The sequence below is a fragment of the Microtus ochrogaster genome, linkage group LG3 (genome assembly GCF_000317375.1).
Source record: "Microtus ochrogaster isolate Prairie Vole_2 linkage group LG3, MicOch1.0, whole genome shotgun sequence".
Taxonomy (NCBI): Eukaryota; Metazoa; Chordata; class Mammalia; order Rodentia; family Cricetidae; genus Microtus; species Microtus ochrogaster.
Window position 1 is genome coordinate 35,670,789 of NC_022029.1, and position 26,248 is coordinate 35,697,036.

Genomic DNA, 26,248 nt, shown 5'->3' on the forward strand with positions numbered 1-26,248 from the left:
CTGAATGCAGGTACCCACAGGTGCCAGAAGAGGATGCCAAATCCCCTGGAGCTGGAGTTTCAGGCTGTTGTGAACCACCTGGTATGGGTGATGGGACTGGAACTCAGGTCCTCTGGAATAGCAATGCATGCTCTTAATTGTTGAGCCATCAGCCCAATAAGACAACTTTTACATAACGTAATTCATTGATGTGCTGCAAATACATCTCCTGGTGTTTGACTTCTCTCCACTTTGTCACTGGTGCTTTCTGGTGAACCAGGCTCCTAATGCAGCAGTTTAAGACTGGAACGCTCATGTGTGTGTTGTATGTAGTCTATTGGTTTTACATTTTTAAAAACCCTAGGGTCATATTCTTCTGTATTCAAACTACTCCATGGTTTTGTTTTGTTTAAACTTAAAAGTTTAATCCTTTTGGAATTAATGAGAGGCCCTGAGAAAAGGATCTAATGTATTTTAACCTTCTACCTATATTATTTACTTATTTATTGTGTGTTGTGTGTGTGGTGTAGTGTGTGTGGTGTGGTGTGTGTGGTGTGGTGTCATGCCTGCATACCACAGCATGCTGAGGAAATTAGATGACAGCCGTCCACTCCTAGGGTTCCAGGGATTAAACTCCAGTCATCAGGTTTGATAGCAAAGACCTTTCTTTCCCCCACTGGCCTGTTTGGCCAGCCCCTGTAGTCTTACTTTAATGGAGAATCCCCAGAACTAATGTCTAGCTCTTGCTTTGCCCGCTGGTCTTTAACATCATTATTGCAATGTACATTTGCCGCCTGCTAACATATTCTCCATTCAAATTTAGGAAATTTGCTGTATCAGCAAAAATCCCCGAAACCAAGTGGTGTCAGAAGTGCTGTGTGGGTAAGTAGACTGCGGCTTGGCGGAGCATAATGGAACCCTGTGGGGCTCATGTCCTATAGGGCATAGCTTTAGCTCCCTCAGCCCTTAAGTAAAGCAGCATTCTTGGCCTTTCTGTGTCTGTGTAAGCTAAGACAAGTACAGCACCTCTGCATAGCAGGTGCTTAGCAAACTTTGTTGGTTGTGATGGATGGAGTTGGTGGGGTGACTTACACAGAAAACAAGCGTGTCATGTTCCCTGTGAGTGGTTCATTACTGTGCACTCCCTGGCTCAGCTTGTACTCATGCCTGTACTGGTGAACCATGTGTTCATGACATGAAGACTGTAGTTCCCCTGTGCACACTTCTAAACTAAATTGCTCCCGCACCCTTATAACAACTCATTTTCTTATTGCACATAACAACAAAAAAGGCCAAATGATTTCCACCCCTTAAGTCATGACTGCTGTAAGAGGGAAGTGGCATTCTGTCATTACAGTGCCGGGTGTGGGAAGGCTACGAAAAGCAGCTGGCCTGGGCCTCAGAAGAATTAACTGAGGAGCTGATGAGGACACTTTGAACAGAGTGGCATAAATATGAGATGCAGTGAATACCAGCACTTCCATGCTAAGTGCTGAATACCTTAGCTGGATTCTTATGAACAGAAGAGGACCAGTGCAGACATGAACTCTTCCTATACACTAACACGTACAAACTGAGCTAGACAGGAGCAGTGCAGACAGACAAGATGGGGAAGACACTGGAGGCTGAGGCCTCAGGTTCAGAGGCTGGGCAGAAAGCTCAGAAGAAATAAGAGCAACTGCTGGACCAGAGCCAGTGACAGGGTTGCTGTGTGGACTTGGTTCCTTGAGTGGCAACTAACCCATCACTCAACTGACTTGGCTCTGTGTGAGGAAAGAGACCAGTTTTTTGTTGTCCCTGATTTTCTATCTGGGCTTTCTGCTGGCTTTAGCTGGGTAGTGTTGCCCCTCAGTTCCTCTGCCATTTAACCTATGTGAAGTTAATGGATTTGGTCCGTTATGCAGTTTTTGTAAAATCCCTTATTTCCATGTACTTAACTATATCTTAAATGTAAGAAAAGCTCAAAATCCTGAGGCAATTCTGTTTTATTATTTGTAAGCTTTTGTATTATAAAATGTGATTAGTTGTAATGCTTTTTAGTGACCATAGAAGGGGTCTAACAAAAAAGGGGATAAGTAAATATTTTGTTTTTTTAGAAACCAAGCATTTTAGCCTCTGTACATCAGTGTCAAAAGCACCCTGTGAGCCACCTGGGTTTGAATAGCCTCTCATTTGACAGCTTCTCCCCAGGTTCACGATGGCTCATTTGAATATCCTATCATTTGATAACTTCTCCCCCAAATTTACGTTGCTCCATTTGAATAGCCTCTCATTTGACAGCTTCTCCCCAAGTTCACATTGGACCTTTCTTCAGTATGGTGCAGCCTCAGCTGGCTTCCCTGCACTGCTCACATGACACCAATCATGGTCAGCATCCATCCCACCTGTGCATATAGCCGGCAGTCCTTCATGTGCTGGGTGCACCTCTCACCGTCTCCCGAGACAGTAGTTCTCATTCCCTTCTATGTAATAAGGGACAAACAGGCAGCCTGCTTTTGAGCTCTTGATAATCTTTTTTTTTTTAAGGGGGAAGGAGGGAAGCATATAACTATTATTGTAAGGATTTTATACACTAAGAAAACTGATGTTACTTTTTTGCCTTTTCAGTAAGAAATCCTTACACGGGCCATAAATACCTGTGCGGGGCACTTCAGACTAGCATTGTTCTATTAGAATGGGTAGAACCAATGCAGAAATTTATGTTAATTAAGGTAAGCATTCATGGCATCCTTAGTATGAGCTTTTCTGTTCTTTAAGATAAAACTTATTTTTTCAGGTAATTCTCAATTCTGGTAATTTTTGGGTTGTGTGGTAGATTTAAAAGCTACATTGTTGGCCACGTGAAAGTTGTACAAGAAACCAGACAGATAGAGTATAGCAGTGAGGGACTGGAAGAAGCCCAGCCTTCCCTTGACCTCAGGAGAACTTGGGGCTTTTGTTTAAGTTTCTATAGGATCTTTCACTAAAAGTTCATCTTTGAAATACTTTCAAGGAGGTGTAGTTGGTTGCGACAGTGATGCCTGTATCCTAGCACATGGGAGATGGAGGCAAGAGGGTCAGGATTGCAAGGCCAGTCTGGGGTAATGAGACCCTGTCTCAGAACAAACAAAGGGGGGAGTCTGGGGTAATGAGACCTGTCTCAGAACAAACAAAGCGGGGGGGGGCTTTTTATAGTATAAAAGTTACACCAAGTAAAGTTTTCAGTTGTTTTATTTGCTCTTGTGTGGTCGTATTTCATGAGCATTTGGTCCTTGTGGATAATCAGAGTCAGATAGCTGGAGTCACAGAATCAGAGTCCTGGTTCCCTCAGAACTGTGGTGTGAAGCAGAATGTCCTGGGTACTGGCTTCTGTCACCTGAAGTCTGCAGACAGCAGTGGCCAGCTTTAGTTCTCACATGAATATTACTCTCTGGTTTCATTGATGTTAAAGAAAATTTGAAAACCTTTTGCAGTAGTAATTCCAAAAATAATCTCACTGCAACAGAAATTATTTAAATTGAAGCCTAAGGGAAAGTAGCCTTATTAATTTCCTGGAGCATACAGCCTATTTGAGGCAAAATTGTATATGTGGTTTTTTTTCTTCAGCCTTTCTTTTATCTTGCCTAGTTCGAAAAAGTATTTCCTAGGTGGAGCAGGAATGGTGGTACAGTTTGGTTTTTCCTGTCTCCCTCCCTTACTCTGCTTCAACTACACCCTTCCTTCCTTCACTCTTCGCCTCTGTAAAACGAAAGCACTTTCAGCGTATCAGTTACCCACACACACTTCAGCATGGGTGGGCTGCTTTCTGTTATGTTAGACCATTTCCCCATTAAAGGAGCTAGGAAGTGCAGGAGGGTCTGGGGCCATGGTTCAGTGAATAAGAGTTCTTGCTGTTCATGCATGAGGCCCTCAGTGAGGCTCCTCATTTAAAAAAAGGGGGGTATAAGCCAACTACGTCTCCAGTGCGTGAATGGTGTAGAGAGGGATCTCTGGGGCTGCTGGCCAGTCTGCCTGTCAGAGAAATAGCAAATTCCAGGGTCAGTGAGAGACCCTATCTCAAAGGAATAAGGAATCAAATGGTGGAGAAGACACCTGACATCCTCCTCTGGCCTACACACACACACATAACACACATGACATAGACACACAACACCCACACACATACAACACACAAAACATGTGCTCTAAGACACAGCAAGTTACAGGTTTCCCCTCAGTGGCTTTTCTACTGGTGAAGCCTGTGGCTAGCTCTCCTAGACGAGGTCAAGTGCACACCGACCTTTCCTGCAGGACTGCCTTGCACCCTTTTCCTATCATTTCTATGTCTGCTGTGTGACTTCTATACACTGTACATTTTGATATTTATTTATTTTCTCAATGTTGTTATGCTGTGACTGTCTATTAAATAGATGCGTTAAATTTGCTTTCTATGTCCTTCCCCTTGGTGGTGTTTCTGGCAATATTTGCATCATTGGGCTGTGTTTTTGAGTGGTTTTTTTTTTTGTTTTATCATAAATAAGGTTAAATTAGAGATCTTCCCAGCAACACTCTCTCACTCTAAAGACCTTGTTTGCTAGAGTAAGTCAGGTGCAGGGCCCAGGTCTAAGTCAGGAATCCATGCTGCTAGCGACATATGCACTCAGCCTGATTATTACAGGGAGTCAAAACAGTTGGCTTCTTACATGCTCAGAAAAAAAAAAGACAGCGCAAGAGACCCAGAAATATCATTTTCTTGCTACATTTGTAGTCTTAGCCACATCTGAATGTTCTTTAATGTCTTTAAATTACCTGATATGGAAGATTAGGCTGAAGATGGTCATTAGGAGCACGTTCTACCCTTAGAGAGGACGTGAGTTCAGTTCCCAAAACCCGTATCAGGTAGTTAGCACCTCCTGTAACTCCAGCTCCATGGGCTCCAACATCTTTCTGTGCCTCCTGAGCTACCTGTACACACATACAAACACATCATTAAAAATTAAATGTTTTAAAAATAAGACAGTTTTAGGTTTGGAAAGTTGAATCGGTGGTTATTCTTCAGAGGACGCAGATTCAGGTCCCAGCATCAACGTAGTGTTCACAACCATCCGTAACTCCGGTCTAGGAGACCTCACACTCTCTGCTGGCCTCAGTGTTCTATCCCTGCTGTTGCTCGCAGCCAATTGGATGTTTTCTAGCTCTTCTAAACAGCTGCCATGAACAGTCTGGTGTAGTCTCCTGAGAATGCCGACCTTGTTCTGTAGATCCCCTCAAGTATTGAGTCATAGCGCAAGTGTTCAACATTGGTAGACAGCGTATCTAGCCGAAGTGACTGTCCCAGTATCTGTCCCCACTGCCCTTCACTTGGCTATCATTCTTTTTGTTGGTCTTTATTTTAGTTATTCTGGTGGATATGGACATATTTTGTTGTTTTGTCTCTGATTATTAATGAAGTTAGTGTTTTTTTTTATTATTTTCAGATTTCCAAACTGGGAATGTGTTTCTTTATAGCAACATAAAAATAAATTTAAAGTTATATAAATTTATATAAAGTTGTATAAAGTTAGAATGGCATTGTATCAACGTTAATGTATTGATGAAATCCCTTGAGATGGGAGGCTAGATTTCTCTTCTCGTTCATGTGTGGGCTGGTATTTCTCGTCTTCCTCCATGTTTGCTCGTGGTAAGAAAAGCAACCGAGTATAACTGACGTTAGTCACTCAGCTCCTGAACTACGTTTTCTCACTCACAAGAGAGATGGGATAGATTTCTTTCTAGCACTAGTACCCAAATATTGTGTGATTTCAAGTTAATGTTAATAAAGATACTTTGTACTTCAGATTTATCTGCACACTTTGGGTTTCTGGAGCAAGAAGCAGTCTTGAGAGCAGAAATCCCTTCAGATCTCTCACTGCTGCTCCTGTAGGATGTGGCCTTGGTCCCTCTGCTCAACTTGTGTGTGTGTCTCTCCAGCACATAGACTTTCCGATGCCGTGTCCACTCCAGATGTTTGAGATGTTGGTGGTCCCTGAACAGGAGTACCCTCTGGTTTGTGTTGGGGTCAGCAGAGGACGAGACTTCAACCAAGTGGTTCGATTTGAGACTGTCAATCCAAATTCTACCTCGTCGTGGTTTACAGAATCAGGTTTGTGATCGTTGTGTAATTAGTAAAGCTACTGCATTGGTTGTTTTAAAGGCAATAAGTGTTCTGTATTTCCCAGCAAGCAGAAACTGCATAAAAAGCCAGTCTTAAATAACTCTATTAGTAAACAAGAAGAGATAACATGCTCTACACTTGAGTTAGTGTGTTCAACACATTTTAAACAATTTGATTGAAAAACAGATATATAGAAAGTACATACAGTGTTTAAATGTGGAAATGAGTTTCGTGTGTGAATCTGTTATATGTCTTGATTATTTGTACATTATTGTGGCCAAATACATACCAAGAACAACTTAAAATTCATTTTGGCTCATGACTTCAAAATGCTTCAGCCACCATGGCAGGGAAGCCTACTAGAGCAGAACAGTTCTTGACACCGGGAGCATGTGATGAGCCCCCATTCAGATCATGACAGACCAGAAGTCAGAGAACAAGACGTGAGGTAGGAGAAAGGCTATTATCTTGAGAGCCCTGTCCCTGTTAGTGAACTTCCATCAGCAAGACCCTCCTTCCTAAGGATCCCACAGCTTCTCAAAATAGCACCACTAACCAATCAGGAGCAAGAATAAAACATGAGGGGCCAGCAAGGAGGCTTGGTGGGTAAAGGTGCTTGCTGCCAGATGTGCTGACCAGAGTTCTATTCCAGGGACCCACATTGCAGAGCACTGACGCCTACAGGTTGTCCTCTGGTCTCCACACACACAAGTAAAATGTAAAATGAAAGGTTTAAGACCTATACCAATTGAAAACATTTCAGATTCAGACCATAACCATATATATTTGTTAAGTGTTTTTCATAGAAGCACTCATGTCTTAGCATAAAATGAGGTAGATACCAGTGTGGTCTTCTGATTTTTGAGGAGTACAGCTGTGCTGTGTGAACTCCTTCAGCCAGTAGCCTTTAAGATACTGGCCCGCTCTGGGCATGGCCATATGTACTGAATACACAGATATAAAAATGTGTGCAGCTCCTTGGCTGCTGGATTCGGGTCCTGTTCCCTTGTGCAGAGAATTGCTGATCTATGAGTATGCCTCTAAATAAGAAAACTTTATTATACTCCATTCTGAGGTAGTGTGGGACTATTTTATTATAATCAGCAACATCTGGCACCAAAAAAAAAAAACGGTGGAATCAGGGAGATGCCATGTAGCTGCCAAAGGAGAAAGACACCCTTACCAACAACAACCCTCATGGTAAAATACAAAATAATAAAAATGGATTACTTTAACATGTAAGAGTTAGTTAATAAGAAACCTGAGCTAATAGGCTGAGCAGTGTTTTAATTAATACAGTTTCTGCTCTGGGTCTGGGCAGCCAGGAAACACCAAGTGGTCTCTATCTACACAGCTGTCTATCTTCTGTAGGCTGCTGGTGTGACAGGGTAATAGAGTGCACAGTTAATGCACAGCACACAAAGCTTGGTGTTTTGGTGGCTGCAGAGAAGGCACAGCAATGAAGAGCATGTACTGCTCTTGCAGGGGACCCAAGTTTGGGTCCCAGCACCCATGTCAAACAGCTCACAGCCACCTGCAACTCCAGCTCTAGGGGATCTGACACTTTCTTCCAACCTCCGAGGGAACCTGCATTCATGTGTTCATCTTTAGACATAAATGCATAATTAAAAATAAAATCTTAAAACACACACACACAAAGCCTGGAGGCTAATCCCAACCACTCTTTCTCCCCCTCAAAATCTAGAAATGACACACATTTCTAATAATTTTACTTTAAAAAGGCTATATTAGTATTTCCAACAGAATCATGTTTCTCAAAAAACCAAGTAACAGCTTGATATATGAGCAAATAGTCTTCATATTTTGTAGTGCTTTCCGTCTCTTTTCACACTAATTTCTAGGCTTTTATGTAACTCAGTTGTTGGGTGTTACTATTCACAAGAAGATCAAGTCTTTGTGACGACCGTAGTAATGAAGCAGCCATTCACAGCTGCCAGAGCCAAGCACGGAGGTGCACACCGAGAGTCCCAGCACTTAGGAGGCTGAGTCAGAGAAACAGCTACCCTGGGCTATATAACTAGAACTTAGTCTCAAAAAAAAAAATACTTTAAAAAAATATAGACATTTATTAACACTTATATTTTCAAGTATCTAAATATAAATTTTACCTTTTTAGTCGCACTGCATCACTTTAGTAAGGGTGTCAGTAGAGTAGTTAGCAAAGGCCAGTGCTTCCCAATGTGAGCTCCATCAGTGTACTCCGAGGCCCCAGCTCCAGACTGCGTCGTTTGGTAAACCACAGTCAGTGCTACTGATATGAAAGGAGATCACTCTGCTTTTTTTTTTTTTAAGATTTATTTTTACTTTTTTTTTTTAATTTATTGAGCTCTACATTTTTCTCTGCTCCTCTCCTCCCCCCCTTCAATTCTCCCCCAAGCTCCCCATGCTCCCAATTTACTCAGGAGATCTTGTCTTTTTATACTTTTCTACTTCCCATGTAGATTAGATCTATGTAAGTCTCTCTTAGTGTCCACATTGTTGTCTAAATTCTCTGGAATTGTGGTTTGTAGGCTGGCTTTCTTTGCTTTATGTTTAAAAACCACCTATGAGTGAGTACATGTGATAATTGTCTTTCTGTGTCTGGGTTACCTCACTCAAAATAATGTTTTCTAGCTCCATCCATTTTCCTGCAAAATTCAAGCTATTGTTATTTTTTTCTGCTGTGTAGTACTCCATTGTGCAAATGTACCACATTTTTCTTATCCATTCTTCAATCAAGGGGCATTTAGGTTGTTTCTAACAAAGCTGCTATAATCATAGTTGAGCACATGTCCTTGTTGAGCATCCTTTGGATATATACCCAAAAGTAGTATTACTGGATCTTCAGGAAGGTTGTTCCTGAGAATTCGCCACACTGACATCCAAAGGGGTTGTACTAGCTTGCACTCCCACCAGCAATGCAGAAGTGTTCCCTTTTCCCCACAACCTCTTTAGCATAAGCTGTCATCAGTGTTTTTGATTTTCGCCATTCTTACAGGTGTAAGATGGAATCTCATAGTTGTTTTGATTTGCATTTCTCTGATGACTAAGGATTTTGAACATTTCCTTAAGTGTCTTTCAACCATTTTAGATTCCTCTATTGAGAGTTCTCTGTTTAGGTCTGTACTCCATTTTTTTTATTGGATTATGTGATCTTTTGGTGTCCAATTTTTTGAGTTCTTTGTGTATTTTGGAGATCAGACCTCTGTCTGATGCGGGGTTAGTGAAGATCTTTTCCTATCCTGTAGGCTGTTGTTTTGTCTTGTTGACAGTGTCCTTTGCTTTACAGAAGCTTCTCAGTTTCAGGAGGTGCCATTTATTAATTGTTTCAGTGTCTGTGCTGCTGGGGTTCTATTTAGGAAGTGGTTCCCTTGTGCCAATGCGTTCAAGTGTACTTCCCACTTTCTCATCTATAAGGTTCAGTGTGGCTGGCTTTATGTTGAGGTCTTTGATCCCATTTGGACTTGAGTTTTGTGCATGGTGATAGATATGGGTCTATTTTCATTTTTCTACATGTTGATATCCAGTTATGCCAGCACCACTTGTTAAATATGCTTTCTTTTTTTCCATTTGATATTTTTTGCTCCTTTGTCAAAGATCAAGTGTTCGAAGATGTGTGGATTGATATCTGGGTCTTCGATTCAGTTCTATTGATCCTCCTACCCTTCCACAGGTTCTGGGTTCTATTCGCAGCACCCACATGGTAGCTCACAGCTCTCTGTAACTCCAGTTCCAGGGGCTCTTATGGCCTCCTAAGAAACAGGTAGTGAAGTGATACACAGACAGGCATACAGACCAAATACCCATAACTCATAAATAATAAATTTCTTTAAATTCATGTGTATGCAAACCTCAGACTGATAGAAAAGACAAGACAGTCGATGCCTTGGATGGACAGCTGCACTACCTTGAGTACAGATGTCTCCTATAATTGGTATTCTTGTGCTCAGCATCCTTAATGAAACTTTAAATGATTTAAAGCTCAGATATGTATATAAGTTAATGACTATCTCTGAAGTATTTGTGAGGATGTTTGAAAATTATTCCTATATAATTATTTCTTCAAATATTAAATGTGTATCGCCAAGTTGCTGAACAGGCACTTCCTCTGTGGCAACTTACCCTAATTACCTTAGCAAATATTAAGTCTGATTAGTCCTTTTGCAGAAGTTCGATTATAGTTTGAAACTCATATTGTACTGTAGCAAAATAAAAGACATACAACATTAATTTTTTTGGTAAATAAACCAGATGAACTCTCACACTTTAAAAAAAATTACCTTTAAATGTCTTATCTTTAGTTTTTAAACAACCTATTGATGGTGAAAGCCCCTTTTACTTTTTTCTTTCTAAAAATACTATAGAGCCAAGTGCGATGGTACACACCTGTAATCCCAGCACTTCGGAGGTGGAGGCAGGAAGATCAGGAGTTCGAGACCAATCTCAGCTACATAGTGAGTTCAAGGCCAGTCTTGACTACATGAGACCCTCTCCCCAAAACCACAGCAACACACACACTGCTATGGAATGTTGTGCTGTACAATAGAGAATGGACATCTCAAAGGGGAAATGTGAAAGAAAGGTTTCTAGTAAGCTTTGTTAGGCAGAAGAAAGAATAAGAGGTACTGGTGACTCACACCTGTGAGCCCAGCACTCAGGAGCCTGAGGCAGGAAGATTACAAGTCAGCCTGGGCTAGGAGAGAGACAGTCTGTCAGAACTGGATAGGGATGGGGGTTAAGAAGGAGAAAAGGGGAGAAGGAACAAAAGACACAGCAGACAGACATACACATACACACATGAATTGAGGGAACTTTTATACTCACAACACATGAAGCCAAGGTGTTAAATGACACACTGAACTCAAAACCTTTCTTCACAGAGACTTGTGGAAGGAAGCTGTATATAACATAGCCCTTTGCAGTATTTTAAGATTTGTCTTTGGTTCTCCCAAAGTCTGTTATGATCTCCATTATCCACTGTTTTCCCTGTGAGACAGCTAGGGCACACCTGCTTTCTAGTTTCATCTTTATTTCACAGGAAAAGATTGCTGGGTGAGAAATATTTTGCTGCCAGTCAGTTTCACTAATGTCTTAGTTCTTAGAGTGTTTTAATTTTAAACGCAATCTAATTGTTAGACAAAAGGCTCATTTCCTACAAATGACTTTAACTCCCTTCCAAGAAACTTCACTTGCTTTTATCTGAAGGATTTTTATAAATACAGAAAGTATCTCTCAGCGTTCACGAGATAAAGATAGAGGAAACAATTTCGGTTCTTAACTTGTATTGCCCATCCATCACACTCCGATTTCTCGGAAATCCTGAAAGCGTTGTTCAGGCATCAGTGTTTCCTAGAGAAAATCCGGGGCCTGGGAGATGGTTCCGTGGATGCAGTGCTGCCGGGGCAAGCATGAGGAACTGAGTTTGATCCCCAACACCACGTGTTGCGCATCTGTAACCTAGTGCTGGGGACAGAGTCAGGAGGACTCCAGGGCCTGTTGGCCAGCCAGTTTAACTGAAACAAAAAGTTCCAGGTTCAATGAGAGGCCCTGTCTCAAAAGAAGAAGTGTAGAAGACACCCAGTGTTGACCTCTAGCCTACACACAGAGCACAGCCAAACACAAAACACACATTGTCTACACACCCCACAAACACATGAGGAGCTTCTGGAAAAAACCTCGGTATTTTAACTTACTTATAGTTAAAAAGTAGTTTAACCCTCCAATTCTTTTATTTAATATACATTGATTACATGAGCTAGGTGCTTGCATCTGGTGATTGTTCAAAGCACAACCCAGATGGTCTGAGTTTAAAGTCAGAAATTGGCCAGAACTGTAATATACAAGAGGAGACTCCTTGTTTCAAATGTAAAATATAAATAATGCCCTCATCAGTGGTAGAACTGACAGGAACCAGCTCTGCTGTGCCCATTGTCCACATTGCCTTCAGAACACAGTGGTCCAGGGCAACCACTGTGCGTGCCCTGCAAGAAATGTCCATCCATTTAAAGTGCAGCCATCCACAGTTCTTTCTTTAAGAAAGAAGACATTGTAAATTTTGTGGGTTTCTATGACTTTATCTGGCTGTATTTGTGTTGTAGATACCCCACAGACAAACGTCACTCATGTGACCCAGCTGGAGAGAGACACCATCCTCGTGTGCTTGGATTGTAAGTTTCCGTTTGCATCTTCTTTGGTAACATTCCTCTCTTTATACTCTTGAGTGACTTAGGTTTTTCTCTAGGTTGTATAAAAATAGTGAATCTCCAAGGAAGATTAAAATCCAGCAGGAAATTATCATCAGAACTCACCTTCGATTTCCAGATAGAATCCATAGGTGAGTCGTTGCTTTGTTTTTCTTTGCACTGACAACTATTTAAAATGATGTGTCTGATAGTTACAGATTTGTAAATATACATTGCTAAGGCCTTTTTCATTTGGGTATAATATGAAGTCAGTGTCAGGCTCCTACATCCTCTAAGTCTGTGAGGTGGTCACATGCTGTGATGTGTTCTTCCTCACAGCTGTGGCATTCACAAAAGAGAGTTGAACAGCATTTCTTATAACATGTCTATGAGTTTACATTTCCTCCAGAATCCTGTAGATTCCCTATAAGTGCTCTAAAATTTGGCACTCGGTGCATTCTCTGTGGTTTTGCATTGTTTTCTGATGTTCAGAGGACTTTGGTATATAAGAATTCTTCTCCTGAGAGTAGTGGTGCATCCGTGTATCCCTAGGATGCAAGAGGCTGAGATAGAAAGAATGTGAGTTCATGGCCAGCCTGGGCTACATAGCAAGTTCCAGTTCAGCCTCAAAAACCTAGCAAGACCCTGTCTCAAAAAGACAAACAAAACTTAGTTCTTGCCATTTTCTCATGATTGGTTGTATTCTCTGGAAGGGATTTCTGGCAATACCAGATTTTAAAGTGCTGAGAAAGTAAAACAGAAAATGATTGTGAAGTGTGGTTCTGCAGAGAAGAATAATTAGCACTTACTGTGCCCAGCTTGGGGGTTTGAGGTTTGGGGTTTTTAAGTATTTTACCAATAAAATAGTTTTTTTCATGTACATACATTGGCAGAGGGTGAGGCCAAGAGCAAACAGTTTGTTTGTCAACACAGATACAAACAGGAAGAAGAATGGTACAAAGAGAAGGACCAGAGTGTTGTGTGTCAGTGGAAAAATGATGCCAGCACCATTGATTTTCTGCAGGAAACAAATCAGATTTCTTTCTCACAGTTACACTATATCAAAGATGTAAATATGGAACTGAAAGATAGAAATACATAGAACTGATAGGTAGAAACAATAAAATTGAAATTTGCCTTATTTATGTCTGTGCCCTATGAGCTGCTCCTAATGCTATGATTCAGAAAATATTGTGCACGTTTTCAAAAACAGGCACAAGAATGAGGAGTGTGCCATCGTTTATGATAAATGGATGGCAGTTGGAAACTTCAACATAAAATTATCTTGAGAGCGCAGAACTAGTTATGCAAACAGATGTGAGAATGATGAATATTGACTACAATTGACTACAGTGCTGTCCGAGAGAGGAAGGCAGGCCAAATGAGATCTGGGCTGAGTTGAGGGGGTCCAGGTGTGGTCTTTGTTTGAAGCAAAGGGAAATGTGGTCGAATATTTAGATCTGATTATTGGGAAGAGTGTGCATATGGCTTCTCTACTGTTGCCTGTACTTTTCTGTGTGTTTATATGTTTTATTTTAATTACTTTACCAAAACAAATGTCTAGTGCATATTTTCAGTAAGTTTTTTCATACCAAAAAAGATGAATGCATCCTATATATTAAATGTTTTAAATCCCAGAGGTAAAGATGCCATTTCTGTGCATACTGAGATGAGCCATGGGACCATTGCTGTGCGGGATAGGCAGCCATGAAGGGATGCTTGTCCCTGAACTTCTGTACTATTAGCAGTGACTGCGTTGTTCTTGTCTTCTAGTTTGTCTACAAGACAGTGTGCTCGCTTTCTGGAAACACGGGATGCAGGGTAGAAGTTTTAGATCTAATGAGGTAAGCCATCCTCTTTGAAGTGTGTTCATTAAGTTGTCGTCAGGAGCCAGACGTCTTAGTGTTAGGAGGCTTGGGCTGGAGGGTCATTTGAATTAAAAGTTCAAATCCAATCTAAGCTACATAGTGAGACCTGTCTCCTTTTGTTGGTGCTCTTTTAATTGAAAATAGATTCCTTTCTCATACAGTCCATCCCAACCACAGTTTCCCCTCTCTCTATTTCTCCCAGCTCCCCTCCTCCCCTCTCCCCCAGATTCACTTCCCCTCTGTTTCCTTTTCAGAAAAGTCTCCAAAAGTTGACAGCCAAACAGGACAAAACAAGATACAATAATATTAGGCACATGCCCTCATATCGAGGTGGACAAGGCTACCCAATGGAGTTAAAAAGTCAGAGATACACCCACTCCCACTGTCAGGTGTCCCACAAAGACAAGCTAACAGCCTTAACACAGACACAGAGGACCTGGCCAGAATCCCGTGCTTGCCATTTCAGTCTCTGTGAGCCCGTATGAGCCCTGCTGAGTTGGTTCTGAGGGCCCTGCTCCGATGCCCTCCATCCCCTCTGACTCCTACAGTCTCTCCTCCCTCTCTTCCAAGGGCTTCCCCAGTCTCCTGAGAGGAGAGACCGATGGAGACCTCCAACTCTCTCCATAATGTCTGGCTGTGAATCCTTAAAACAAATTAAGTAGATGACACAAAATCTGTCAAGCAAATTCTTTCAACTGTACCAAGTTCCTGAGTGATCCCTGCAGTGCTCTGTGTGCTGGCTGTGTTTAGTGCTGTGCTGAGAGCAGCGGCACTGTCTCCTCTCCATTAGCCACACAGATTCATCCATCCTTCCCGCTTCCACTAACTGCCTCAGACGCGAGTCAGCTGACTCCTTCACCTCCCAGACACACGTCAACAGCAGTGACCCCGCAAGCCTTGAGGAGCCACCTTGCCTCCTGACCCTGCTGCCTTTGTTCATGTGACATGATGGTTGTCCCCTTTGCATGAGTGCTTTTTGCTGTACCGAAATAACTCTTAAAACATATGACATACTTAATTTAGCTCAGCCTTTCTGCTGGCAATGCTGGTTAGCATGAGCAAGAAGAATGGTTGCCCCTGAAATATTATAGACAGGTAAAACCATCAAAGACTTCCCTGGGATCCCCAAGCTGATCTCAGCAGCGTCACTGAGCAGGTTGTGAAATAGAAAAGGGGGCTCAGGCAGGAGAAAGAAGGAAAGAAAATTTGTCCAACAAGTTACATGGAGGCCTTTTTTAAAGTACACAGTGAGATCCTCAGTGCGCCCCCAACAACATCACATCCTTCCTCAGGCACTCACAGGCCTGAGCCACTGTTGCTGAAGTGAAGGTCTTTCCTTCACCAGAGCTGGGGTCTCTAGAACAGCTCATCGTAGGATTTTGATGGAAGAAATTTCACTTCAACATCAAATTGAATGTTTAAGTTTCAGCCTACAACACTGAAGGGCTTTTTGCTAGAGGCATAGTGGACTATTTTGTGTTCTCTAAGCCATCAACACCGAGCTTCTCTTTTTCATGGTCTCAATCTTTGTTCCTCAAGTGGTTTGCAGTTGGTCACACTGAGGAGCAGCAAAGCAGGGGAGCAGCTTGTTCGTCTAGAGCAGTCCTTAGAGAAGTGCCAGGAGGACTGTTCCAGTCCCCGGGAACCAGAACTGTCCCAAAATGCAAACTCTGCACTGCCTTTTCAGGGTTTACTGTCACAGTTCATAGCAGGCACTCGAGGCCCAAACCAGATTTTAAAGATTTTCTGGAAGCCTATGATCTAGCAACTAATTTTCTTTCACCATTATTTTAGGGTTAATTCCAGATTCACCACAATTAAGTCTCCTTAACTAAAAACTTGCTGTGAGTATAAGCTTATAACACATAGTGAGGCAGAGACCGTCTCCATGCTACAGACTGGGAGCTTGTGGGTGGTGGTGTTTGCAGTACTGTGGCCCAGAACCTCTCCTACCAGGGTTTTATACGGCAGCCAGGCACGATGCCACATACATAAGAGACTGAGGCAGGAGGATCAGGAGTGCAGGTCTATCCTGGGCTACATAGCAAGACTGTCTCAAAAGAAAGGAATTTTTAAAAGATTTTTGTATCTTTAATTTGAGGAATTTTTAAAAATTATTTTTTAACTAAACAGGTAACACAAGAAATTTCAGATAACACAAGAATTTTCAGGCTCCTTGGATCTGACAGGTATGAAGATGGGTGTTACAAAATGTCCAGTACTAAGTATGTTTTCCAGATCCAGTGTAAGGCTGGTTACTCTTTCAGGAAAGTTGAAATTTCTGCATGTTCAACACTGCTCCTTTTTTAACTATTGAGAGACGAATCTTCCAAGTAGCAGGAACTCGTGGGCCTGGCAGGACTTACTTGCTGCAGTCACTCTGTTGAAAGTGACTCACAGTGCATGTTAACAAACAGAACTCCATTTTCATGCCAGATAAGATTCTGAACTTCTATTCTGAATTATCAGATTCTAAAGTACAAGTTGTGTAGGATTAATAGGAAGAACCAAGCCTCTCTCCCTCTCCTCATCCCTTGCCCTTCACCCCCAAGTCCTAGAAGAACTTTGGTCTGGACGTAGGCAGTGGTGGGTGCCTTTCAGAGCTGGAACTGGCCCTTTAATCATAGTTCCTGGAAAGGGGTCTGTGTAAGGCAGCCAGGTGGCATTTAGAGAGCTTTCTGACAGAGAGGCAGTGACTTTTTTTTTTTTAACTGTTAGTTTTCATAAATAAATGACTTTGTTTTGTTGTGTGTTTCTTACTACTTCTAGGGTTGTGGTTTTGGAAAGTAGGCCAACTGATAACCCAACAGCAAACAGCAATTTGTACATCTTGGCGGGTCATGAGAACAGCTACTGAAGACATGGTGTTGTTGACAGTGACCTGTAGAGACGGGGCCCACGGCCACTGCAGCGTTTGTGGATGCAGGGAGCTGTGCAGAAGCTGCAGGCACCTGGCTCCAGTTCCTTCTAATTTATTGTGAATGAGACAGTGGGAGAACTTTTGTTTTGAGTGGTATGATATATTTAGCGTACTGAACCACACAAGTGCTTAATTCACTGGTATGTAATCTTTGTACATAGCAGCAGTATTTTTCTGTGAAACTTCATTTGCTGAAGACATACACTAAGAATTGATGTAGATAATGTACTTTTATGAGATGTAAAAGTGTCTTATCTGTACAGATGTAAATGTTGATTAAAATGCAACTGGGGTTAATATTTTAAGAATTCTTTAGTATATTCTTGGGTGTGGTTATATTACAAAATGAGATGCTGGCAATGAAACAAGACATTTAACACTATTGTATTTTTATTATATGTAATTTAGTAATATGGATATAAATCTTGTAACTTTTGAAATGGTAACGAGCTGTAATCATTTTATAATCTTGTTTTTAATTTTAATGTGAGCACTGGTGTTTCTCCTGCACAGAGCGTTGATCTGTGATGAGCTGAGTCACGGAGACAGCTGTGACGCCGGAATCTGCATTTGGCTCCACAACACCTTTTTACATGTGTTTAGATTGTTTTCTATGTGAAAGAAACAGATTAGCGACCTGTTGTAGTAACTGATTTGTTTTCTATTGAAGCAGAATCGTGTAAGATTGCTGTCCGTGCTTAGGACACTGCTTGAAAACACCTGCAATCACAGAATGGCGGTGCCGTGATAGAACCCGCAGTTGTCGGGTTACAGTGTGCGCACTGTCCGGAGTTCACACTGGACATTTCACATAATCACACTGAAAAGCTGAACATTCCACAGTGATCAGATTTCTCGTGGGATTTTTACTTTTGTTGGCCTTTCTGTTTTTATCACTTTCATATTTCTTTTGATTTAGAGTATTAATACATGGCCAAATAATTTAGTTACTACCTCATATAAACATTATAATGGTTAATACACATCACAGGAACTTAGTTTGGTTAAAATTATTTTTGATTGTTTTTTTCCAATGGAATCTATCTTATCAAGATGGATATCAAGTTATAGCAAGATGCACACTTCTGGCTCTCTTTGGTATATGTTCTTTATACTTTATACTTTGATGTGAGTATGTATACACTAAGAACAAGCTAAATTGTGATTTATGCTCTTCATTTATTTTAATTGATAATGGTTTTAAATATGTTCCTGATTGTACATACTGTAAAATAAACATGTTTTTTAACATGCTGTTGAGTAGTTGCTTCTCATCTGCCTTAGCAACATTAAGGAGAAATGCTTTGATGAAGAAATGCGCTTAAAAAAGTCATCATGATTTGATCTGTGTTTTTTTTAATATTTATTTATTTATTATGCATACAATATTCTGTCTGTGTGCAGGCCTGAAGAGGGCACCAGACCTCATTACAGATGGTTGTCAGCCACCATGTGGTTGCTGGGAATTGAACTCAGGACCTTTGGAAGAGCAGGCAATGCTCTTAACCGCTGAGCCATCTCTCCAGCCCCTTGATCTGTGTTTTTAAGATAATATTCTCACACTTGAGAAAAGGTCATCTTTTGTAGAATCATGGATTCTTGTCAGGAAAATTAAACACTCATGATATTTTGGTTAGAGCAAGAGTTGGCAATTAATATCTTAGCCAAATCTAGCCCACCCCCTATTTTTGTCAATAAAGTTTTTTTTAATTTACTTTTTAAGTATACAATATTCTGTCTGTGTGTATGCCTGCAGGCCAGAAGAGGGCACCAGACATCATTACAGATGGTTGTGAGCCACCATGTAGTTGCTGGGAATTGAACTCAGGACCTTTGGAAGAGCAGGCAATGCTCTTAACCACTGAGCCATCTCTACAGCCTTGTCAATAAAGTTTTATGAGAACACAGCACCAGTTATGTATTGATCTGTTGTCTAAGACCATGTTCATACTTAAGTGTCAGACTTGGTTTCAGAGGAACAGCCTGGCCTGCAAGTGTCTACCGTCAGGCCCTTTACAGAACGTGTTTTGTCACGGCCTGAGATAAAACAGCAAAGGAGTGTTGGGGGTGCAGTGCTGAAGGTCAGGAATCCAAAGATGGGGTGGGAAGAACGTGGCTGCGTGACCAAGAGATGCTGTTCCTGTTGACTCTTACACAACCTGTTACAGCAGTCTTGGATCGTTTACTTCAGAGCCATTACTGTGTCTAGAATCGGAGCAGTTATGGTTATTATTTTTCTAATACATCATAAACAACCAACATTAATTTTGTAATCACCTTTATAAGAATAACATCACTAACTAGCTGAAAGACTTGTGGGCAAACTTTGAAGAAACCAGATTCTGCTCTTAGCATTGGCTACCAAGGCGGATGATGCTGTTGTAGGTTATATCTCAGCAACCTGCACCACATTAAACCACCAAGCACTCAGAAATACTGCCCCTCCCTGAACGTGTCTATAACTGGTTGTATTTCACAAAATATCCCTGGAATCAAACTCTTTAGGAGTAAGGGCCACTAATCTTTATTTCTATGAGTTATAAATTGTTCTGATATGCCCCATGAGTAAGAACCGCAGGTATAGATTAACTCTAAGTCAGCATCTCTGAATGTGGCCCGAGGATCACTGGTTTCAGAGAATCATTTGGATGACAGTTTCCAGTGCACACCCCTAGGCTCTGCAGACGAGATCCACGCACATCAATGTTGGAAACAGTCATTCAACTAACATTCAGGATGCCTTTCTTGTTAACTGTGCTTCAGAAAAGGTGTGTCTGAGTTGTGTTTAAGTAGAGACCACAAAATAAAGGTCTAGTCATTCCCATCATTACTAGCACAGAAGGGAAAGTACTGGACTAGGGGTTGGGGGTGGGGGGTGGATAGCTGTAAACCCTGAAAGGACTTCTAACATCTGTTGGGGATTTCCTATTGAGGTAAGTCAGAAATCCATCCAGTGAGGGTACTTGGTGAAATGAAGGTAAATAGCAGAAGTACACAGTGTGCTAAGGATTATATGCCTGTAATCCCAGCGGTGGAGGAAGACCACAAGTTCAAGGCCAGGCTGTGTAGAGCAGGTGCTCTCTCCTGCATTTCCTCTCTCCCTTTCCCACCATATAGATGTATGTAAACACACACACATATACATATATATGTATATACACATTCTTTATATAAATATTCTTTATATAAGTACACATATAAACAAAAGATACTGTGATTGTGCTTTAGGGAAATAGACAGCATAGGTAGAGGAGAAGAAACAAAAGGATGCAGGAGTAGTTCGAGGCCAGCCTGGTCTACAAGAGCTAGTTCCAGGACAGGAACCAAAGCTACGGAGAAACCCTGTCTCAAAAAAAAAAAAAAATATGCAGGAGTGGTCTGGTAGGAGAGAGGCTAAAGTTTAGACGTGCAAAAATACTGCATGTTCAAGTGATATTGGATGCCATGGAGCCTAAAGCATGTGAACCAGGCACAGTGCTGGAGAGCAAAGGTAGGCCAGCCAGAGTCTATAGGCAAGTAGCTTGGGGAAACCAGGAGTGTGCACAGTCATCCCAGTACTTAGGAGGCAGAGATAGGAGACTCAGTTCATTGTCTTCCTTGGCTACATATCAAGTGTTCTGACCAGCCTGGGAAACATGAGATCCTATCTCAAAAGAGTGGAGAGGAGCCCAGTTGTGGTGCCTAAGGCAGGCAGATACCTGAGTTTGAGGCAGGCCTTTTGTACATTGCAAGTTTGAGGACAGCCAGGACTGAATAGAGAGACCCTGTCTCTGAAGAAAAAAAAAAAAAGGTGGCAGGCTGGAGATGTGAGTCGGTGGATAAAGCATTTTCCAAGCAAGTGTAAAGACCCAGGTCTGAACGCCATCACGTAAAGCTGTGCTCAGTAGCAGCCCTTTGCAGTCCTAATGCTCTTGGGGCACAAGAGCTGGAGAGACAGGACAAACTCCCTAAGTTCACAGGCCACTCTCATACACAAAAGCAAACAAAGACCCTGTTTCTAGGTGAAAAACAAGACACCAGAGGCCACACACACAGTCCAGTAAAAAATGGAAACAGCCCCACAGATTTATACATAAAGTGACTTCATACACCTGATGAGAAATGTCTTCTGGCGTAAGGTCAGAAACCATACAAAAATGTGTAGGTGTTTTTAGGTGAATTTAGTGGATTCGTGGTTCTGGTCCTGAAAGAGGAGCAAGATGCATGTGGTCACTAGTTTAATTTCGTTTAAAATGTGATACTTGAGCATATTCGTGAGGAATGGGGGCTGAGGTAGGGAAAACACCTGTATGGAATAAGGGAAATTTGGGCAACGTATATAGAGACAAAGAAGAGAGAAACATGGTAGGTGTTGTGTGTGTGCCTTGACCTGCTGTTTATTTGCCGATAACGACTCGATTTCTCTTTCCTGAGGTTTAATACGTTTATCTCCATGTCACATTCAATGATGTTTACCTTACTTTCTTCTCCACTTGGGTGACCAACCTTGTCCCTTACTCTGAATCCGCCAGGCACTCTGGAGCATCATTGCTGAGTTAACGAAAAAGATGTCAGTGAGCCACGGCGGATGACTCAGAACCTGACTCCAAACAATACAAGATAAAAGAGCTAAGAATGATGGGTAACTAACTCAAGGGTGCCCTGGCAGGGAACGAACCCAGCGAGTTCTGGGAGGAAACCTTTGTCCGGAAGCTGCACAGCCTGCGCGTCCCCGTTGCCCTGGCAACGCCACTGTGGCTTGTTCTCTCGGGAGTTCCCGCGCCGCTGCAGCGGACGACTCAGGCTGGGGCGCCCCGCGGCCGTCCACCGCGTCGTCACCCTCATCACCCTGCCTGCCTCGCCCGAGTCAGTGCTGTGTAAGTGCGGGTTCCCAGGCCGGGGATGGCAGAGAGAAGTGGGGGGCTGCGGGGCTCCGGAGGTCAGCCACTCGTAGGCCGTGGGGGTGTCAGGGAGGGACACAGACGCACCTGTGCATCTAGGGACCGCGTGTGTGGCCTGGACGCAGGGAAAAGTCAGTAAGCTCAGAGGCTTGGAAATGAACCGAGTTTTCGCCAAACGTCCAGGTCTTTTGTGTGCACACCTGAAGTGTGGAACATAAACGAATGTGTTGTGCAGATTGTGTAAATGACGTGTGAGCTAGTTTCCGACTGTGTTGATACGCAGATGTATGCGTTTAAATTGTAGTAACTCAGTAAGGCAGAATGCTCGGTCGGTAGTCCATTTTCCCCATCGAGTTAATTAAACATGAAAGCATGTTTGGTTTCACTGGAAACAGGAGACAATAAGCGGTGGACGGCATCCCCGAGTGATCTTTCCTGGCCTCGAACCTGTCCTTTCCCTGAACATTCCTAAAGCCAGGCATTTACCGGTTTGTTTTTAACAGTTTCTTTCCTGTTAACATCTTAGATTAGGAAAGTCATTTTTCCACCTTTTTCCCTACTCACCGCTTCCTCCCCCATCTTAATTTTGTTTGCCTGTGTATTCCTTGTGCTTCCTCAATCCCTCCGGCACTTAGTTTGTGAAACAGTTGGGAAAACAAACCATCAAGTGTTTTTTTTTTTTTTCTCCAGGTACATTATTCTGTAAATCCTTCACAGTAAGGAAATGCCATAGAAACTTTCTAAGGAATTGAAAAATCCAGTGAAATTTCACTCACCCCTCCACCTATGTGAGTCTTTTTTGCTATCACTGGTGGCCCCCAGCCTGCTCCTGCCTTTGTAGGTGAACTCCATTAACTCAAGAGGCAAGTTGGGAAGTTAGCATGGAAAGTATCCCACTTGGAGCAGAAGGTGCCTGGTAACTATGGAAACGTTTTCATCCAACAGCTATACCCATTTAACCTTGCCCAGACAGTGTGCTAATAATCAACAGGTACCGTGGCTTCTGCTTTTACAAAGGGAAAAAGAAGATTAGAAAAATGAAACTATAATAAGATTTAAAAACCTACTGTATGCCAGGGAATGGGTATGGATGCAAGTCCAGTGAGATAAGGAAGGGGCAGGGCAGGGTGGGCATCGTCCTGCCTTTGGGGGCTGGGACACTTGAGTTGAAGTGTGAAAAAGGAAGATGATTGAGACAGTGCACGCGGAGAAATAAGCAGACACAGCTGAAGGCGTTGGAGAAAAATCTGAGAGACAAAACAGGAAAGGAAAATCAGGGCGGGGTAGAAAGGACTCAAGCATCCTGCCACAGTGTGAAGTCTATCCTGTGGCCGTTAGAGGCCGTGATGTACTTTCAATAAAAAAAAAATGACTCAGTGTTTAGGAGTGCTCGCTGTCCCTCCAGAGGCACCCAAGTTTGGCTCCCGGTACCCATGCTAGCAACTCACACCACCTTAGCTATGTTCCAGGGCAGTGCTTCTCAGCCTTCCTAATGCTTCAACCCTTAATACAGTTCCTCATGTTGTGCTGACCCCCAACCGTAAAATTATTTTTGTTGCTACTTCATAACTGTAATTTTGCTATTCTTATGAATAGTAATGTAAATATCTGTATTTGCCAGTGGTCTTAGGAGACCCCTGTGAAAAGTCACTTGACCCAAGGGCCCCTGCCCCAGATGGATCGCCACACATAGGTTGAAAACCACTGTTCTAGGGTATAGCCTACTCTGGCCTCTGTGGACACCCACACACATGACATAGGCATAGACACAAATACACAAATTACAAACACAGAGCACATGCACACACACACAAATAAAAATGAATCTTTAAAACTTTATTATTAATTCATGAGCATGCCACAGTGTGTGTGCAGAGGAGTTAACGCTTCGTGGAGTTAATTCTTCCACCTTTATAAAGACTCCAGGGATTGGACTCAGGTCACAAGGCTTGCAAAGTGCTGTACCAAGCTGTTGAGCCATCTTCCTTTTCCTCCTCCTCCTCTTTCTATTGTAACATAACCACAGTACCGATGACCAAAATCAAGAAATTTACAATCAAGTGCACATATGGTATTTAGATTCTCGGTTGCCCCGGTATTGCTTTTTGAGGATCTTCTCCCCGCTGCACAGGGAATTCAGGATCTCACACTGCACACCCTTTTTATTTAGTTTCTGTGACTCTGGAGCAGTGTCTCGACCTTGACCTTGGTCTTTCCTGACCTTGGCGCTCTCAGTCACCTGTTTGAGCCAGTCCCTTAGGACCGCATCTGCTAAGCGACAACACAAAGGAGACGCTGTGTCTGCCTCCTCAGTACTTTGTATTTTCTAGAACTTTTATGTGTATAGAATTACACAGTGTGGGTGGGTGGGTGTGTATCTGACTGCTTTAACCTAGCTTTCCATTCTTAGATTTGGGGTTTTGTCTGTTTTATCTTGTTTCTCCTATTTTTGTGTGTTTTTTGTTTGTTGTATTCGGGGTGGAGGGTCAGTGTTTTGAAATGTAACCCAGGCTAGCCTCTGATACTCCTGATACCCAGTCCTCCTCCTCCTCCTGCTTCCCAAGTTGAACCTGGCTGCGCCCTATGACGTCACTGTCTCGTGAGGCCCAGTTAGTATTCCTTTCATGTCGCTATTCAGCTGTCCTGACGTCATCTGTTGAAGAGACTTTTGTCCCTGCCAAAGCACTTTGGCACCATTCATTATGAAAAGACAATTAGTAAGTTCTGTGACTTGAAATTTCCACGAAGCTTCCAAATTTATGTTGAAATGTAATTACCATTGGCCATGTTGGGAGATGGAACCTTCGGGAGGTAATTAGGCCCTGAGGTTTCATGGGTGGGATGTGTGTGGTTATTAATCAATGAGGAGTTCGCCCTCCTTCGCCCTTGGTTCCCACCTCCCATCATTTGACAGATGAAGAAAATGCCAGTGTCTTCGTATTGGTCCTGGAGACTCAGAACTTTAAGTCAGTACATGTCTGTTGGTATAAATTATCTGGTCTTAGGCACAGTGTTAGAGCCAGAACAAGAGAGACTGAACCAGACATAACTTAAAAGGCTACTTCTTGGCTCACTACTATGTTCCATTGATAGATACTTCATTTCGTTTTGTTTTTTTTTCAGACAGGGTTTCTCTATAGAACAATCCTGGCTGCCCTGGAACTCACTCTGTAGACCAGGCTGGCCTCGAACTCACAGAGATCCACCTGCCTCTGCCTCCCGAGTGCTGGGATTAAAGGTGTGTGCCACCACCTCCCAGCTGATAATATATGTCTTCATGCCATCATCTCACTCCCTTGATTTGTTATAGCTTTATTAAAATAAACCATAGCATTAATAAACTTTAAGTCCAGGTGATAGCAATTTCCCAAGTTTGTGTTTATTTTAGCTATTTAGGGTCCTGGGCATTGTCATATAAATTTAAAATTCACCTGATTAGCTTCTACGTTAGAAAAAAAAAAAAAGTCTATTGACAGCCAGGAATGGTAGCTCACACATGCTTGTAACCGTTAGTTGGGCAGCTGAGGTAGGAGGATTGCCACACTTTGAGGCCACACTGGGCTACAGAATAAAATTTTGTCTCACAAACCAAAAACAAAAAAAAAAAAGTCTTTCATAGGAGTTGACATTCTGTTGAGTTTCCATCTATGAACTTAACATTTTTTTCCATTTAATTTGGACTGTCTTTAATTTCTTCTGTAATGTTTCATAATTTTTAGTGTATAAGTCTTGAACAGTCTTGAACATGGCTTGCTACATTTATTTTGAAGTATTTTTTATTTCGTTAGGAGTAAATTTTTTTTCTTCATTATAAGTTGTTGGCAATATTGTGTGCTGATCTTGCGTCCATTGCCAACGTGATCATTAGTTCTATAATAATTTTTTGTCCATTTGTTAGCATTTTCTACATACAATAATGGCAATTTTGCTTTTTTATTTCCAATTTACACATCTTTAATTTCTTTAGTTGTGTCATTGTAGTGATAAGAACTTCCAATAAATCATTTAAAAGAAATTATAAAGCTGGTCGGAGACACACACACACAGAAACACACGCACACAAAAGCACACGTACACACACACGCACACAGAAACACATGCACACACACACACACACACACACCTTTAATCCCAGCACTAGAGTGGTGGTAGAGGCAGATGGATTTCTGCGAGTTCCAGGGATACATAATAAGACTTTGACTGAAAAAGAGAGAGGGGGTGGGAAGGAGGGAAGAAGGAAAGAAGGAAGGAAAAAAGAAAGAAAAGGAGAGAGAGAGAGAGAGAGAGAGAGAGAGAGAGAGAGAGAG

At 42.1% G+C, this 26,248-nt stretch overlaps 2 protein-coding genes across 3 annotated transcripts in view; both read left to right on the top strand.

The window, feature by feature from the left end:
• The window catches only part of Map4k3 (mitogen-activated protein kinase kinase kinase kinase 3), a 162,298-nt gene extending 143,983 nt beyond the window's left edge, over window positions 1-18,315 (top strand). The window contains exons 27-34 of the mRNA XM_005360786.2: window positions 803-861; window positions 2,587-2,690; window positions 5,908-6,079; window positions 12,190-12,258; window positions 12,333-12,425; window positions 14,047-14,117; window positions 16,275-16,330; window positions 16,911-18,315. Of these exons, the coding sequence (XP_005360843.1) occupies window positions 803-861; window positions 2,587-2,690; window positions 5,908-6,079; window positions 12,190-12,258; window positions 12,333-12,425; window positions 14,047-14,117; window positions 16,275-16,330; window positions 16,911-16,998 (712 nt within the window). The 3' untranslated portion in view covers window positions 16,999-18,315. The remainder of the gene's footprint in view (window positions 1-802; window positions 862-2,586; window positions 2,691-5,907; window positions 6,080-12,189; window positions 12,259-12,332; window positions 12,426-14,046; window positions 14,118-16,274; window positions 16,331-16,910) is intronic.
• Window positions 18,316-21,814: 3,499 nt separating this feature from the next.
• Cdkl4 (cyclin dependent kinase like 4) overlaps window positions 21,815-26,248 on the top strand; it is a 43,750-nt gene continuing 39,316 nt past the window's right edge. For both annotated transcript variants that reach the window (XM_005360755.3, XM_013351346.2), the window contains exon 1: window positions 21,815-21,917. The gene's annotated coding sequence lies outside the window, so the exon portion shown is untranslated. The remainder of the gene's footprint in view (window positions 21,918-26,248) is intronic.